At 31.0% G+C, this 18,732-nt stretch overlaps 1 protein-coding gene across 6 annotated transcripts in view; it reads right to left on the bottom strand.

The window, feature by feature from the left end:
• Csmd3 (CUB and Sushi multiple domains 3) overlaps nucleotides 1-18,732 on the bottom strand; it is a 1,205,819-nt gene that overhangs the window by 684,372 nt on the left and 502,715 nt on the right. For 4 of the 6 annotated variants that reach the window (XM_074069090.1, XM_074069087.1, XM_074069086.1 and 1 more), the window contains 2 exons: nucleotides 15,339-15,416; nucleotides 8,085-8,172 (listed from right to left, as the gene is read on the bottom strand). In XM_074069090.1, the coding sequence (XP_073925191.1) occupies nucleotides 8,085-8,172; nucleotides 15,339-15,416 (166 nt within the window). The remainder of the gene's footprint in view (nucleotides 1-8,084; nucleotides 8,173-15,338; nucleotides 15,417-18,732) is intronic. The other 2 variants (XM_074069089.1, XM_074069088.1) reach the window with 1 other exon arrangement.

Here is an 18,732-nt window from a genome sequence, read left to right on the forward strand (position 1 = left end):
TGGTTTAGATGTAGGGAAAGAATGAAAATATTTTGATTTGAATTCATTGGAGAAATTTTAGGAAAATCAGAAAGAGAAGGAAAAAAAAACCCAACCCAGGTAATATAGCATTTATTTGTCTAGTTTGTCCTGGGTATTCACTAAGCAATTTTCTGTTATATAGTCTACTCATTTACTATAATAGTTGAGTTTGCTGTTATTCTTTCTATTTTTAGGGAGAAGGAAACAGAGCTTAAGGGAAAATAATAATCTTTTCAAGTCAAATATAGAGAGAAACAGGACTTGATATTAAGTTCATCTGATTCCAAAGAACATACTCTTTCACTTATTGTTATGTGTACTTGTTTTAGAGAAAAGATTGTCCAGTTTTTTTAGAAAGTTGAAACAAACATCCAGATCTTAGAAAAATGAAAACATAAGGAACTGAGAGAAACATAAAAGGTCATGATTGTGAAGCTTTCAAAAGTATGGTATTTCTGATGTAGAAAATATAGAGGAAGAGAATAGTTTTGAAAGTACAACTCAGATGAAAGCTTATTTTTTAGGAAATAAGAAAGTTAGTTCAGGAAAAAAGTGAAACATTGGTGGCCAGAGTAGCTAGACTCAGAAAAATCAAGCAATTTTAAGACACTGAAGTAAAGAGAGGAGTTATAGTGTCCACATAAGAAATTGTTACATTGATTACAGAAATGAAAACAGAGAAAATAAACTTAAGGATGAAGAAGTAACTGGCAATTGAAGAAATGGTGTTGTGTAGTAAGGAAGAAATGTTTACTTATCAAGAGTGGAGAGAGGGCACTTTTCGAAGTATATGCGTAATAATCATATTTCCACAATTACCAAAGTGAGATTTATAAGTGACTACACTGACATGTTTTAAAAAGTTCATGATGAAAGAATGGTTGAAGATGACTGCATGTTCTAATGTGATGAATTTGCATTATTATGGTTTCCCTTAATATAAATACTAGTGTTTTAATATGACCACTTGATTAGTGTATTTTCTTGCTGGTAGAATATATCAGTGATTTAATATCTGAATTAAAATCTCAAATTTGGAGGGAATTTCTCTTCCCTCTCAACACATTTCTGTCCCTGTCTGGTGACATTTTGCATTTTCAAAACTCCCTGCTTTCTCACTGTCTTTTGCTTTAGACAAGAAGGCATCAGAAAAGCCGAATTTCCTGCAGTGAAAGTCTGTGAAAGGTAAAAACTTCCACAAGATGGGCTTTCACAGACATTCAGTTGTAATTTTAAGAGACATTTAAAATTTTAATTTATTTTTCAGCATAGAAAATGCTGCCAGCCTTCATATTTCTTTGGCAGCATTTCTCTCTTTAAAAGCCTGTTATGTTCTACAGGCATTTCAAATTAGAAACAAAGCTTTTAAGATTTCAAAACACAGCTGCTGGGACTTTCACCTGGGAAAGTAGAGTACAAATGGTAAGCAAAATACATAAAATAAGATATGTGAGTTCTTCAAGGATTTTCTTATAGATTTCTTCAATGATTATAAACATATTGATTATGCACATACAAGAATATTTCTGTTTTGTCAATTGCTGCCTGTAAATCATTTAGCTTTACGATGAGTTTGAGGTCACCTACTAGGTAACAAGATCAGAGAAATTGATGGGAGAAAGCTGAAGATGCAGTTGTGCTATTTTAATCAATTCAATTCATTAAAGTTATCTAACTTGTTTTGTTAAGCATGCAGAAATATGAATAATTCTTTAACTGATTCCCCATATCTTACACTTGAAAACTTTATCAAACAGAAAGATACTCTAAGTATTACAATGATGTTATACATGATGCCAGGGGAGTTAAGAAACAGATTGCAACTGATTGGGAAAATAGATGAGCTTTATGAAGAACTTTTTTGAGTGAGTACTTGAAGAATACATAGGATAACAGAAGCAAAAATAGTGGGTTAGACATTCCAGAAGGGATAAATGACACAAGTGAATAAGATAGGGAAAATAAGATACATTTGAGGAAAACCATAACAGAGTAAACTCACCACACAAAATATGGGTGGAAAATAAACCTGGAAAGATTGTAGATGTGTTGAGGAATTTTGAATACCATGATTAAGTAGTTTTTGTATAAAGAACCACAGGAAATTCTGTTGGTGTGAGTTCAAAACTGGCATTATTGGAGATGTTATATGGAAGATTGATGTGGTGATAAAATGTACATGAATGAGAAAAGAAAGAATCTGCTGCTAGGAATGATGATGTTTCAATTTTCTGAAAATGTGTAAAGGGTAAACTAATGACAAGCAAGGAACTGGGGATGGAGGAGCTATCGCCATGTGTAGAAAAAAAAATTTTTTTTGATCGAACTGGTTTTGAAGTCAAGGCTTTGCACTTACAAAGCAGTCACTCTACCACTTGAGCCACACCTACCTGCAGTCCATGTTGGTCTGGTTATTTTGGAGATGTGGCCTCTTGAACTATTTGTCTGGACTCACCTCAAACCATAATCCTCTCCATCTCAGCTTCCCAAACAGCTAGGATTATTGGTGTGAGCTACTGGCACCCAGCTTATGGCCACATTGGGAGAATTTGGGGAAACAGTAAATGTTTAAGGCTTTAACCAAAGTTCTATAGAATGATTTTCATATATTATAACTTACATACCATGTATTATGTGTGCATGTATATCACTGTTTAAATGTGTTGTTCATTGCCTAATTGAATTGTTTTATTACTGCTAAGTTATAGACAGTGTATTTTTTGCATTTTTCGGGTACAAGTCCTTGGACTTGCAAATATTTTCTCAGAATTTGCAACTTTTCCTTTCTTTCACTTAACTGAGCCTTCTTCAGGCATAATATTTCATCTTAACGAAGTACAAAGTATCACTTTTATGTCATTTGTTTCATGAATTGTGCTTTTGGAGCGTGATATAGGTAAAAAAACATCAAGAAAGCTTGGGTTTCTTTAATATTTATGGGGCAGATTGCTGCTTCAATCTAACAACCAATATGACTTCTGCGATGTAGTTGGTGAATCAGTGGGTAATCACCACTGAATTCTCATTTGACATGAAGGAGTCCAAGAAAAGCTAATTTTCTTTGAAATGATAAGGGCCCAGGAAAAGTGTTCACCATGAATTTGAGCCCTGACCCAATGTACACTGATTTGTAATTAGCTGACTTATCTTTTGTTGATGATATTTATTGCTTTATCAGTTTTTCCTTTCTTATTCTTTGGGGTGATACTCATAGTTCATGTGAGAATGATTATTGTTTAAAACATTAGAAATACACACAAAGTTTTTTCCTCCTCTGAATCAGATGAGTCTGCAACTTAACTGCTTCTGAAGTACTAATAGATCTACAGCAGAAACAAAGCCAACCTAATCCATTCCCCTATTAAAGACCCTCCAACCTATACTTGAATATTTCTTTGCTTCAGATTTCTGTTTCTAATCTGTGAGCCAAAAATAATTATCAGCAATTTGCCAAAAGCACTGAGCTTTATCATGCTTTTGCATAATTCTTTTTATGTTTGTGACTGGGATTCTCAGTAATGCTAGCTAGAAATCTTATAACTAAGCAGATTTATTACCACCAATCTCAAAAGGGCACTCAAAATCGCTTCGCAAGAAAACACTTCAATATGAAGATTGCTCTTCTACTTCTGGTAACATTTTTCTCTCAGTCTTAAACTTCCTCTCTCATCTACTCCCTGTATACATGTTTTTTATTTGATGTCCCTGTCTGTTGCAGCATTACCAAATTAAAACTATTAAACATGAACACTTTCATCTTCCTGTAACAAAATTTGCAAGCCTTGTCGCCTGACTGCTTCTGTGTTTCTCCATATTCCTTTCACTACATCAGATCAATTCTCCTGTTACTTGTCCTTGAAATCTCATTTATTGTCTTCTACAATATTATGTTCCTTTATTATACCCTCTCTTTCCCATATCACCAATATATGCTTTTCTATAGGATAATTATCATTAACCAACAAACAATTTGGTTTAATGTCATATCTCTAGAAAGAAAATCTCTCTTGACTTCCCTAAGACAGCATAATTGTTCCATCTTCCTCCTGACTCATGTCTCCAAATTGTTATCTGTTTTTATTCACTCTTCAGCCTATATTGAATTGTTTTCAACTTTGTTATTTAAATAAAAACACCTTATTAACAACTTAAATGTTAAATTTGAGAGACAGCATTCTGTCCTCATAAGAGTCAGCTTTTCAATAGCAGTCAGTGACTCCCACTCCTCCCTTTTAAATAACTTTCTTCTCTTGCCTCTTTTGAGTGTCTTCCTATTCTTCTGCTCACTCATGAGCATGGTTTGATAGCTCCTTGTACTCTATTATTCGGCAAATAGTACAGATCTTTGAGGCTTTCTCACAGGTTCTCTTGTCTTTGAACGTATCCTGTGTGATGTCATCTACTCATGTTGATTTGACATACTTATAGCATGTATATCCAGATGGCTCTCTGATACCCCCGAACATCAATTGTGTTCATCTTTTAACTTCACATATGCACTCAGAAATGTAACTTGGAAATGTAAATCTGAAATTTATAATTTCAAAACTGAACTTCAAATTTTCTCTTTAAGCCTCTGAATTCTACACTACTAATTATTATAATTTACTCCCTTCTCATGAAATTCAAATAGGAAATGAAGTCCCCCAAATAGAAAATACTCTTTTATTCTTTAGATATTATCACTTTTTACCTCAGATTCTCTTTGGAAACTGGAGATTTTGTCTTCAAAAGATATCTTTATTCTGTCTAGTTCACTGTTACCTCATAGTCTATGTCTTCACCATCTTTCACCTAGCCTACTGCAATAGCCAATAGCTTAGGTTTCCTTAAATCCATTTGTTTTAAATAGAGACCATGAAATATAATTCAGATCAGGTCACTCTCTTACAAAAATGGGTAATTGACACAAACGAGTTAAGTGCTTATTACTGGGCAGTACGACATGATAAAAGCAAGAACACACAAGGGAGGGGTGAGGATAGGTAAGACACCTAAAAAATTAGCTAGCATTTGTTGCCCTTAACGCAGAGAAACTAAAGCAGATACCTTAAAAGCAACTAAGGCCAATAGGAAAAGGGGACCAGGAACTAGAGAAAAGGTTAGATCAAAAAGAATTAACCTAGAAGGTAACACACACTCACAGGAAATCAATGTGAGTCAACTCCCTGTATAGCTATCCTTATCTCAACCAGCAAAAACCCTTGTTCCTTCCTATTATAGCTTATACTCTCTCTACAACAAAATTAGAGATAAGGGCAAAACAGTTTCTGCTGGGTATTGAGGGGGTCAGGGGGAGAGGGAGGGGGTGGAGTGGGTGGTAAGGGAGGGGGTGGGGGCAGGGGGGAGAAATGACCCAAGCCTTGTATGCACATATGAATAATAAAAGAAAAAAAAATAATAATAAAAAAACAAAAAAAACAAATGAGTTAGGTGGCCAAGGTATAAACATGGTACACCAGAGAAAACCCTAGCCAAGAGAGAGCTGCTATGAATTGGTTCTTTCAGATTGTACCATACAATGGTGTTGATTTAAGTGGCAAAATATAACAAATGTATACAAAAACACCTGTGTGTGTGTGAGTGGATGTGAGTGTAAAGTAAATGTGAAATCTCCTGAGACTTAAATGTTGGCTCTCATTTTTATAAAACATTGTATGCTTAAAACAAAACAAATCTCTAGTCCAGATTATCCTGAATGACTGCCAATTCACATTCTCTGAGCCAGAAGTCTGCTTTCTCCTCATCTCCTCAACTTCATTGTGTGCTTTTTTTACCCTACTTATCCTCTATGAGTGAGCCTCACTGATATTTACTCCCCAAGAATAACTAGCTTATCATGCTCTTCCTGAATGTAAGGCTTTTCATTCCTTACACACTAGACAGATAATTCTTCCAATGTCAACAGCAGTGGGACCTTTAGAAATTGGGTTGGTTCTGATCCTAAGACCTTTTTATTCTCACTCACAGACCTTGCTTTTAAATTTATTTTTGACATTATAATACTTTTCCTAATTTGTGATTACATCTGCATGGCTTGAAATTCACTACTCTTAAAGGAAATTTAACTCACCGTATTACTGTTACATTATAAGTTAATTTCGAATAAAACATTCATATAACTGGTAAATAGTTGATCCAAGTAATTATTAATAATTATTCAATATATCATGTTATGTCATCATACCTATTATGAATAGATAACTTATTTTGTCACAAGCCCACGGATTGGCACTATACATCCTTTATCTCACTTAGTCTTCTCTCTTCTCAACCAAATGAGATACACATTATTTATGTCCACATAGATCTGAGGAAACCAACTATTGTGAAGACAACATAATTTTTTTCAAATATGAGATTTTGATGAAATTCAAAGCATAGTATACAATAGTAATGACAAAGTGAGATTTGGGAATCATAAAATCATTAGATCAGATTCTAGTTTTAACAAACTGTAAGCTGGGCATATGAAGCTTCAGTTTCTGCATTTGTAAAATGAAAATAAAAACAGGCATGTAAAACGGAAACTCTTATTAAATTGCTTACCATTTCTTTGTCTCTAAAGTATAATGGTTAATTATTGAGAGTAAGAAATTTAGTTGTTTTTTTTTATTTTTAACACCACATTTTGCTATGTAGTCTAGGCTGGCCATGAACTTTCAATGCTCCTGCCTCAGCTTTTTGAGTGCAGGAATTACAGGCCTAAGCCACCATGCTTTTGATTCAGTTGATTTTAATGAAGTTAAGTATTTTATTAGCATGAAAGGTTAACAGATTGTAGGACTTTTGAAATTTTCCTTGGTGCATATTTTCACACATTATTATGTTTTATATTTGGGGAAGGTGTTATAGTTCTGTAAATACTTCAGAAAAAGTAAATTATATTCATGTTTAAATAATATTAGTGCTTTCTGGTCTAGGCATAGTAAAATAGAACTTTCAGTACTAATGAAACATGCATGGTGACAAAATTCCCATAGAATGAAATTCTAAGCTTATCTTTTCCCTTCCTAAGGATACTTTTTAGTGTATCATTTGTAGTTTATACAAATAATACAAAGAACTGAAGACAGTAAATGAGTAGTGCACATAACCTAAAGCACTAGCATAAACAATTAAAAATACAACCTAATATGGAAAGGAAACCTATGTAAAATAGATATTTACTAATTTTAACCAAAATATCCTTTAACATTTTAATAGGAGTTTGTTTCTGTTTTTGATTTCTTTGTGCACTGAGGGTTGAACCCATAGCTTTGCCCATGCTAGGCAAGTGTTTTACCCTTAACTACACCTTTAGGTCATGACAGAAGTGATTTTTATATTCTTTCAGTAAAATACTAACATTAGAGGACTAATAAAGATTCAAGATTTCTAAAATGTGATAATTATCCCCCCTTTCAAATTAATATATCTTAATAAAAAACTTTTAAAAAAAATGGTAGGAAAAAAGTGACAATTACTAGGCAAAGGCTTTTACCGTATCTGGGCATAAATTAGAAGCTGTTTGAATACCTACACATTTTGTAGGTTGTTGGCAAATTTAAATGCAAATTAATAAAATGAACTCTAATTATATTATGGCTGCAAAATTCAGATTCAAGTTATATTTATTACTAAGAATACATGAAGAATACATGCTGAAGTGTTTCCCACACATTACTGTATGAGAAACTCATCATTTTGTACAGTAATTTGATTTACAGGTTACAGAAGAGGTTCACAATGCTACACCAGGTAGGACTGAGCAATTTCACCCAAACCAGACGACCAATAAGTTGAACAATTTGAATGCATACCTTTGACATCTAAATCCCATGATTTTTCATTTACTACATGAAAAAAGTAGTCAGTTAATCTCCAAAAGAGTATCCTGATAAAGTTTATACATTATTCGACTAGTTATTTTTTTAAATAATGGCATATTGTTAATAATGTTAATGAAATCTATCTTCATAGTTTGAAGTCAACAGGTCTTTATTTCTGTATTATTACTAATTTTTAAAATTTAAATTAAAATAAACTTTGGCAAAGTAAATAAAAAAATTTTTAAATATTACCTAAAATCTGATCCAATTCTCTTCCCATTTTCTGGTTCTCCTGGATCTGGGCATAAATTGGAAGCTGTTTTAATACCTCCCTCATTTACTGTAACAGAAAAGACAAAAAAGGAAAAAAGAATAAAATATATATGATTAGAAAACCAAGAATGATATTAACTTAAAGATCTACATAAAATATACTATTTTACTTATTTATAATCATCATTATTATATGAGTGCAGAAATTTAAAATATAATTTTATAAAAAAATAATGCAAGTAAAAGCATTTTCCCATTTATGGACCTGTCAGAACTTAAACTTGAAATTAACATTGAAAAACATAATATATCATTATGAATATTTACAAATTAAAGTAAAACTTTTAAAACAATTTTAATCAAATTGCAAAATCTATATCCTGGTATCTGTGTTAAAGTTTTCATAAATTATTGCCAGTACAGAAATCATTGTAGCTTATGTCAGTGTCATTTGCATCTCTGTTACTTTTAAAGTTGGAATGGAAACATAAGACCTTATGGAAAAAGTTTAAAATTATTAACACTTCTGGATTTCTCATGTAACAGAGGAATTTGGTCTGCCAACATTAAAGTAAAATAATGATGAAAATTACTAAGTATGCCACTGGATTATGTTATAATATAAAAAAATTATTTCTATTCTCAAGGACTTAAGCAATTCCTACAACTCTGCATTACTTAGCCATTGTAACATGTTCAGAAATTTCTTCAGAGTATTCAGTTAATGAAAAATTTGTTAATTTTTGTCTGTGACTGTGATCACATTTATCACATCCCAGGATGTTTTTTTTCTTAAATAGGAAGATTTTAATTTATTTTTGAGACAAGGTCTTCTTATAGAGCCTAGATTGTCCTCGAACTCACAATCCATACTTCGAGATATCTAAATGATGTTGTTTTATAATATAATCTTATAGTTAACTGGAGAGTAACTCCTATTGTTTTATTCTATCAATTTATCTACTATTTTTAAAGAAAAGAATAGTGCCTAAGTGGAGACTCCAGGAAAAAAAGCCGCCACTTGACAGTGATTCTTATCCTGTACTGATTGAAATCACTTATGAATAATTAAAGAATGAATGGTCTTGTTCTACCCTAGATATTCTATTACAATTAATGTACAGCAGGATGCTGGTTATTAGTTGTTGATTTTTACAAAATAACTCTTGAGTTGGTTATAATGTCAAGTCAAAGTTTTGAACAACTGGACTTTGAAATCATTTACCTCAAATTGGTCATTATGTTCAAACTGATTCACAAAATAGAATGATGATCAACAGCAATGGTTATGGTAAATTTATCATCTAACTCAACCAGATATAAAATTTTACTTTTTCTATCACTTTAAAAAGATTTTGTCCTAAATATCAGCAGTAATGACTTTCTTGCCAATTTTATTGCATACCCATTGATTCAAAGGATGTGATTTTTCTGCCTTTCAATTGGCCAACTCCATGACAATGGACTATGTCAAAGGCATTTAACCCAGATTGCTCCTTACTTCATATTTTCCTCACTGCCTGAAACATTACCCCTTTAGCTAATATGCCTTTGTCATCTGTCCCAAGCTCTTTCTTGGCCTAACAACCCCCAAAGGTGTCCTTGTCATCTCCTCCATCTGCTCAAATTTAACTTGATTACTTTGATACTTTTGTGACTCCATTATCATGTACCTCTAATACTTGGAGAGGAATAAAACACAGTTTTTATTATTGCTCAAATATCCTGTAGGTTTAGATTTCTACTAGGTCAATTGAATTTTTTACTATTCACCAAGATCCATCCATTATTCAAATCCCACTCCATTCTCACTTTCCTGCAATTCCACTGGTCACACATGCTTGCTGCATACATTTGTTTTGATTTTCTCCATGTTTTTGAGTTTGCAATTTATTTCTCTTGTGCTCTCAAAATCCTAATATTTTAATTCTCAGTTCAGGTCCTACTTACTTCAAAAGAGGATCACTCATTTTTACCATGTTATTTAATTCCTCTTTTCACATAACTGGGGGTATTTTCTCTGGATAATTTTATATTCAATTTTAAAATTATTTTGTATCTTTATAAATTAATAGTTTCACATACATCACAGAAATTATTTAGCTTATAAAGATGGAGGGCAAACACAATTATTTTAATATACCTACAAAGTCTATAGAGGGGTTAATAATATCTTAATGCATCTATTCTATTTTGATTGACATAACCAACTGATACATTGTTTCCAATGAATTGAAGATTTTCTATGGAAAGTATCATCGTTCTCACCCTTGAAAGGCTTCTAACAATATTGTTGAATATGCTACTAATATTTTAAATATCAGTTGGGAATAAGGAAAACAGCTAGCCTTACCTAAATTTAACCATTATAATATAACATGTAGCATAAAATATAGAATAATATGGAAGTGGTTTGTGAATACATCATTAGAATATAAAAATCAGAAAAATCCATTTTCCATTTCATCATTATTATTGTGAAATATTATTGTGAATGTTATCTGTATCACAATATATAACTTTCTTAAGTATTTCGTATGAATTTTATGTGATAGTTAAAATTTATATTGTATTATATGTGAGGAATCAATCTACATACCTTATATGTGTTAAATCATTTGATCCATGACAATTTTAAATTTAACTTCTAATATTATGACTCTTCTACAGATGAGAAAACTGACCTATGTAGAAGTGAAAACTGTGTCAGGTTCAGTTAATGCCAGCCTATATTTAAATCCAGTCCAACCCTTGAGTACTATAGCCTGTCTAGACTTCTCAGCACAACAAAAACTATGTCATTATCTAAAATTCAAAATATTTTTTAAAATATTATATGTTAAAATGAAGGGCATATTTATAATTTTCAGCACTTTTGCCTAATCTCACTGATAAGATTTCAATTGTTATTTATGCCTGTTTCAACACTATTTTTGTACATGTGCAAATTTAAAATGGGAAGAAAATGGTAGAAATTATGCACATGTGTGTATGAATGTTAGTTATAAATGTCCAAAATAAAACATAAATTATTAACAAAATGTTTAATCTTCTATTTTCTCTGATATGTAGTCATCAAAGAATTGCCCATAGCTACGTTATGACAAGACGTTCAAATGAAATCACTGGTCCATCATCATTGCTGCTTTCACTACCTAATACCATTGAAGTGATTGGATGGATGTCACTTTTATTTCTCTGAGGCTGAATAGAAATATGGGGCATGGTAAGAGCATGGAAGCTATTTAGAATTAAATTACATGGGCAGGATGCTTTCCTTTGAAACAGCATTGATTATTAGACAACACTTCTGTGCGGGTCTTTAAGGATACTATATATATGTCATATATATATCATACATATGATACATATATATAAAATACATATGATATATATATATAATTTTATATAATTTTATTTATTTTTGCTGGTACTTTTTTTAAAACTTAGTGCCTTGTGCTTTCTAGGTAGGCAAGAGTTTTACATTTCAGCCACATCCCCAGACCTTTTTCTTTTAGTTTATTTTTAAGTTAGGGTCTTGATTTTGTTCAGGATCAGCCTTGAAGTGTTATCCTCTTATCTTTGCCGCCCGTGTAGTAGCTGGGATTACAGGCATGCAGTGTGCCATCCTATTTTTCTTAATCAAGGACCTGCATTTTCTAGGCAAATGCATTACCACATAAGCCTTGACCCCCAGCCTTGTTGGCTTTAATATTTTTCAGACACAGTATCATACGTTTTCTGCAGCATGGCCCAAAGCCATCCTCCTATCTTTGCTCCCTGGACAACTGAGATTTGAGATATAATGTTTACCACTAGGCCCAACTATGTTGTTGGGATGGGGTCTGGTTAGGTTGCCCTTGAATTGCAATCCTCCTTTTCCTTGCTTTCTAAGTAGCTGGAATTATAGGAATAAGCCACTGCATTCATCTCCCTTAAGGATATGTTTATTATTATTATTATTAATGAAATGTAAGTAATGCTTCCTGCACACAATGGTGAAAAAGAAAGAGGTGAAAAAAATTCATACAATTTTTAAATTGGATTATTTATTTCTTTTAACACTGAAGTATTTTTATTACATGTGTTTATATATTTATTATGTGTTATTCTAATTTTAAAGACACTATAAACATCAAAATATAATATTATTAGTGTTCTTAGGCTTCTTATTTTATATAATACAAAATCAACCCTGAAAATACAAATGAACAGATGTTCACTAAAGTTTACCTTCATGTTACCTCTTCCAACTATTTACATCTCCAATTTCCTTATTTGTATAAATTTGTTTATTTTAATATTTTTTTCAGTTTTTATTTTAATAATAACTACAGTGCTTGTGGATCTTCTTCGGAACCCAAATATCATGAAAGTCAAAAATATATTCTTTTATACAAGTACTCTTAAAAGTCTACAAAGAATTCCTTTTAACTTATTTAGCCTTTTAAAATTTTATATCCTTGAACACCAAGACTATTTTACTGTCTCTTTTTCTGTCTTATTGTAGCAAATTGCTGTCATGGACGAGCTGTGAAATGAACAGATCATGTGAATGGTGAAAGTCTGAAAGAGGAAGGAAAATTCAATCACTTATGGGAGGCTCACAGCTTTTTTTTTTATAATTCTGCTTTAATATTCTGTATGGACCTACTAGATATCCTGGCAAGTCATTGAGTTTAATATTTTAAAATATAAAAATTTGCTTTGAATTAAACTTTTTATAGCAAAAGTCTATTTTATTCCTTCTTGGAAAACCTACAATTTTTGAAGGTGAGTTTGGCAAATCTACATTTCTGAACAACAAACAAGGGTATGTAATTTAGAGATCAGATATAAAAGATGAAAAAATCCTGAATTAACCACTGAAACAACTGAGCTCTCTCATAAATACTGTGAGATCTTTGAATCTCTTGTTAATTCACTTCTTAGTTAAACTCTAAAGATGCCATTGTGAGAAGATGGGCTTAGAAAGTGTGTGGTCCATTTTCTCCAAATCAATGTTCACTTCTGCCATGCCAGTAGTATAACTGATAGTTTTTTCAAGTAACAAGTATTTTAATTTTTTTCATCTGAAAGATGAATGTCATATCAAAGTTATTTTTCTTTAAAACTATTTTGTCATGTGGTAAATAACTAATGTCAAATGATCAAGACCCAAATACTTAGTTTTTATAGTAGATATATAATAATATCACCCGTTGAAATGATATAATCCTTTGCTATAAACAGCCACAAGATAATGTGTTTTTGAAACCAGGTTTTCAGTAATTAAGAATATGTTGTAGTAAAATAAAATTTAAAATAATGTTTCACAACCATGAAAAAATTTGCCTTTGTTTCCATTGATAAAATAATTATTTGTATTCAAAAATAAAAACAGAAAAGCAAAAAATTGTATTTTGCATGAAGTACAAAGGATAAACACAAAATTTTTAAAAATTATGATGTAGATTATTAATTTTTTGTTTCATACTAACTTTTACATAACAATTTTAAAGAAAATATTCACCTAGTTTCCCAGGGAACACAGTCATATCTAAATTTCTTTATTGTTTATCCTTATAGTCCATGAAAATAATAAAATATATATATCCACTAGGGTAAAATGTCAATAGAAATAGAGCTACATAGATAACACCTTGGTAAATCCTAGATAAGAGTATAAATACACTGAATTCCTTAGAATACCTGAAAGTTTGAAGTACACAAACTTTAAAATGGCAAATTTTCAGACAAATGAAAAAAGATGAACTGATTATATAGCTTGTAAATCTATTAAGAATTACAAGTTAAATATTTGGCCACACAAACGTTAGAAAGAAATGTAGCCTGCCTAATATTTAATTCTGCAAACATTTAGCTTTTATTTTATGTTGACATGATAGAATTTGATATACTGGAATCATCTCACCTAGCTTCTATTCTATTCATATCTTGTACTATAAGATAGATGTATTGCTTTCCAAAATCCATTAAATGTTTACATATAAATCATATTGTAGCATTATTTATTTTCCAAAAATTATGAATACTGAAAATTTGCTTTTTATCCCCAAAATATATGAATAAACTATAATTATGCAGGCAAATACCTTGAAATTAAATATTGTATGCTTTCCAAATAAGTAACTCAATTTGATCAATGATTTCCTATTAATATTTGCTGGTTTCTGATTTGTACTCTCAAACTGAACAAACAAAATATAAATATCACATTTGTTTTTTCTGGAACTGAGGTTTGAACTCAGGTCCTCACACTTGGTAAGCAGCTGCTCTACCACTTGAGCTATTCCACCAGTTTTAACTTATGAAACCATCAAATATTTGATAACATAAAGGACTCAAATTTGTTTACATATAATTGATATAGAAGTTCAATTTTTATAATTTACTATTCATAGCTACAAGTTCATAAAATATAAGTAAAATCTTTTTTTGGAGTAACAATAATGAATGGTTTTTGATTATGTCAAACTTTCTAATATGCTTAGATATAAACAGCAAGTTAGGGACCACTTACCAATTGCTATTAATTTGTACAGTAAAATTTCTTAGCTTTACTATATGTATTATTCCCTGTTTGTTTTTGTAATGTAGATGAGCATTCTATTTCAACAATTCCTTCATTCTGAGATGGGGAGATGGCCTTCAGATGGCCTGTAACACCTCAGATTTATGAAAATCATTTTATATTTCAGAGTATTTAATAAATAAAGAAGTAATAATATTAATAAATTCAATAATTTACAAAAGATTATTGACAGTGGTTTAATAAATTAACTCAAGAATATTTTTGAAAATGAAAACTGCTATTATAAAAGAAGCATTCCTTAGAAAATATTTTCTGTAGGAATTTTTTATATGTGAAAATAAGAATTCCTTCAGGTAACCAGCAGTTTTAGAAATTTTACTTATTTTTATCTCACATTGTAGAATGAGAAAACTTGATTGTCCCCATCACATAAGCTCCAAATATATTTTTACATATTGAAATGTGGAGTAAATTTTAGCAAAAACAATGTGAAGTTGGAAAATTGCCACTTTAATCCATTAACTCATTACACATTTAAATACATAAAATATTGAATGAGCATCATGCATGTTATATAGATATTAATTAAGTTAATTTGGTAAATGCACAAATATTTTGATAAAACACACACAAACAACACAGACACCACAAACTTCACTCTTCCACCAGAGAAAGTAACAAAAAAGGAGTACACTCACAGATAGAAAACTTGTTGCTGTTGTCTTTCCCTGGAAACAATTTAAATCCTCTAGATTTAAAATCTATGGCCTTTTTCACTAGTTAAGAAAACAAACAAAAACATATATCAGGAAATACAATTTGAAAATGAAATTCAAGTTAACAAATTTTGTTAGCATGGAATTATACAAGTTAAAGAAACCTCTTTCTTAAGCCTAGTACAGGGTACTCATAGGAAAAGAAAAAAGAAATTTACTTAAATCACCTAGTAGTAAAATACTAAGCAATGTAGAAAATTTAGAAAGAAACCTGAACTTGCATATAGGTATATTTTAAAACTACCCAATTTTTTATACAGAAATAAAACTTGTACACTTAACTTCATCAAATTTTATGGATGAGATAAATTAGAAAAGCAAACTATACTGGGGCATTAGAATGGTGGAAAGATTTTAATGAACTAAATTTTATTTGAAATATTATAAAACATTTTAGAAAAGAGAATAATTAGAAAGATTTTAATTACATTTAAATATTTTTGCTAATTTTTTTCCATGAATTATCTTTTTTTTAATTGTTTTATTATTCATATGTGCATACAAGGCTTGGGTCATTTCTCCCCCCTGCCCCCAACCCCTCCCTTACCACCCACTCCACCCCCTCTCTCTCCCCCCCATCCCCTCAATACACGGCAGAAACTATTTTGCCCTTTCTTTTGACACTGATTGTACAAAAGGTATGGAAATAAGTTACAACCATTTGGAATCTCACTACTGTTTGGTGACTTGTAACAACCTTTTTTTTTTAATTTCATGTTTTATTATTTTCCTGGGGGTACATTGTGGCATTTACAAGTCTTATAATATATCAAATATATCATATTTGACTTCCATTATTCTCCAAGCTTGAGACTGTCTTGCTGCTATTTATTGTAAGAGGTGATACTATGTTGTGATATTACATTACCCATGTTAAAATAGATATAACAAGATTGTCTAAGAAAAATAAATATAAATAATTTCAATGGGGAGCATAGTAAATATGTTTCTACAACCTGAGATATTTAAAATATTTTTTCCAGGTAATTTGGATTAAGAAAAATAAGTTTTATTTCTTTTTAAGTATAAATTATTTAATTAATTACAATTGCAATGGATTTCAAAAGTGATACATGGTAGCCAGGCACAGTGGTGCATGCCTGTCACTGGAGTTATACCAGAGCCCTATGTAGGAGGAGGAATTTAGTCTGAGGACAGCCCCAGTCAAAAATTCAAGGTACTATCTGAAAAATAATTAAAGCAACAAAGTGCTGAGGATATGGCTCCAGAAATAGAGTACCTGCCTAACAAATATAAGGTCCAGGTTCAAATCCCAGTAGCATAAAAAAATGAAGTGGTGATATTTCAGAACACTATAAATTTTTAATTTGCACCAATTTGAAACCTTGCAAATTTAAAATTATGTTATGTGATCTGATCTAATGGGACATTTCAATATCGATTATTGTCTTATAATGAAAGGGTAAATTTAACTTAACTAATTAAAGGTTTATGCACATTGTTTTTAATCAGGTTTACAGTGAAGGATTATAGCCTTAAACTTTATGAAATTAAGTTTGTTTATGTTATAAATTTGAAAGAAACAAAACTTACTTTTATTTCATAGTTTAAGATAGTCGTTTCACCAATTCTGAATAAGAAGTTCAAATAATGGATACTTTATTGATTTAGAAAAATTGTAAGGTAATTTGTTTTTCTTCGTGTTAATACCTTCAAAGTAGGACGGGAAAGACAGGGCCTGGTGGTTTATTAGAATATACTGCTATGAACTGACTATCCAAAATACCTATGTTAATAGAGGAAAATGATCCTTGGAGAAGGATTTAAAGACCCTATTTTTGGCAATCTGTTAGCTGTGTAATTTTGGACAAGGATCTGAACTTTTACATCATGTTCTCCTGTTAAAATAAGAAGCGAGGACTAGATGACCACCAAGTCCCTTTATGGTTCCTGGACTGTTTATCTGTAGCCCTTCACTGAAGGTCTTCACTATAAATATGCAGTGAAATAATGACAATTGACGCTTTCTGTTGTGATTCTCTACTACCTCCACCCACAACCCATGTTAACTGAAAGTTTAATTCTCCTGAAGTATTCAACTGCTCCAAATTTAGATGTACCTACTTGTGAAATTTTCTGCAGTCTCCAAATATTTCTTCACAAAATTTGCATTTTGCATTTTGTGGCATAATTCTAGATTTTCCCACTTGAAACATGAATTATAACTCAGGCTCTAGCTCCACTCTTCTATGAATTATACAATTTGGCATTATTAGTATTATAAATGAGTCTCAAGATTTAATTTCTCAAATCTAAAAGTCTAAAAGAATGAAGAAAATTAAGTGCAATGATTATAAATCCTAGAGAGAAAACTGTAAAAGAATATTTTATAAGTTAAAGGGTTCAATGCTGTAAATAATGTATCTCTAAGGTATGCATGGGGAAAGGGTGCATGCGTGTGTGTGTGTGTGTGTGTGTGTGTGTGTGTGTGTGTAAAGGGATAGGGTTATATGTATGCTCATATCTAGAATGACTGTCTGACAACATTTGATGATAAAAACAAGTGAATGCTTATAGCCAAGAAACCATCAACTTGGACCAGGAATTAAAAGTGCCATTTTTAAAAAACACGCACATATATGTATATACACATATATACATATATAAAAACTTATCTTAAAATTTAAAATGTAAGTAAAATCTGTAATAATTATAAGATGCAGAAGATGAAAGTTCAGGAGAATATCCATTTTAGGAGATAAAGTATTTGAAAGAATAATAATATGAATTATATTCACACATTTTAAAATAGGTTAAAAAGTAAATAAACATTCTGAAATATTTTATAATTTAATAGAAAAAAAACTTGTTGCATCTCTACCTGAATAAATCATAAGGTTAAATATTTCAAGTATCAATTATGAAACACTGCTCTAAATCATGTATTAAATTCCCCATATATGCCACAAAATTTCATTTTTATTATGCATAAATGTATAGACAGTAAATCTCAATATGTTCTTAAGTAATAAGTTCTTCTAGTGACCACATTTAATTTACACAAGTAAACCTAACTTTTAACTGGCATATTTCAGTAACAAGAAGGTAAAATTCATTAAAGAGTCAAAGTTAAAATACCTATAGGTTTTTACAGGTTAGGAAAATATTAAAAATCAGTGTGTTATGGTGATACTTCCTTTCTCTAGTTGGTGACTTCTTCAAGGGGAGGAAAATGTTTTGCTCAGGTTTTACTTGGGTAATTGTATGAATAAATACATGCAGTTAGTTCTGGATCATTTAGATAAGGGTATTTTGTAGACTTTATCTTGAATTAGATAGAGTGCAAATGATGAAA

This window comes from Castor canadensis, chromosome 3 (assembly GCF_047511655.1).
Source record: "Castor canadensis chromosome 3, mCasCan1.hap1v2, whole genome shotgun sequence".
NCBI classification, from domain to species: domain Eukaryota; kingdom Metazoa; phylum Chordata; class Mammalia; order Rodentia; family Castoridae; genus Castor; species Castor canadensis.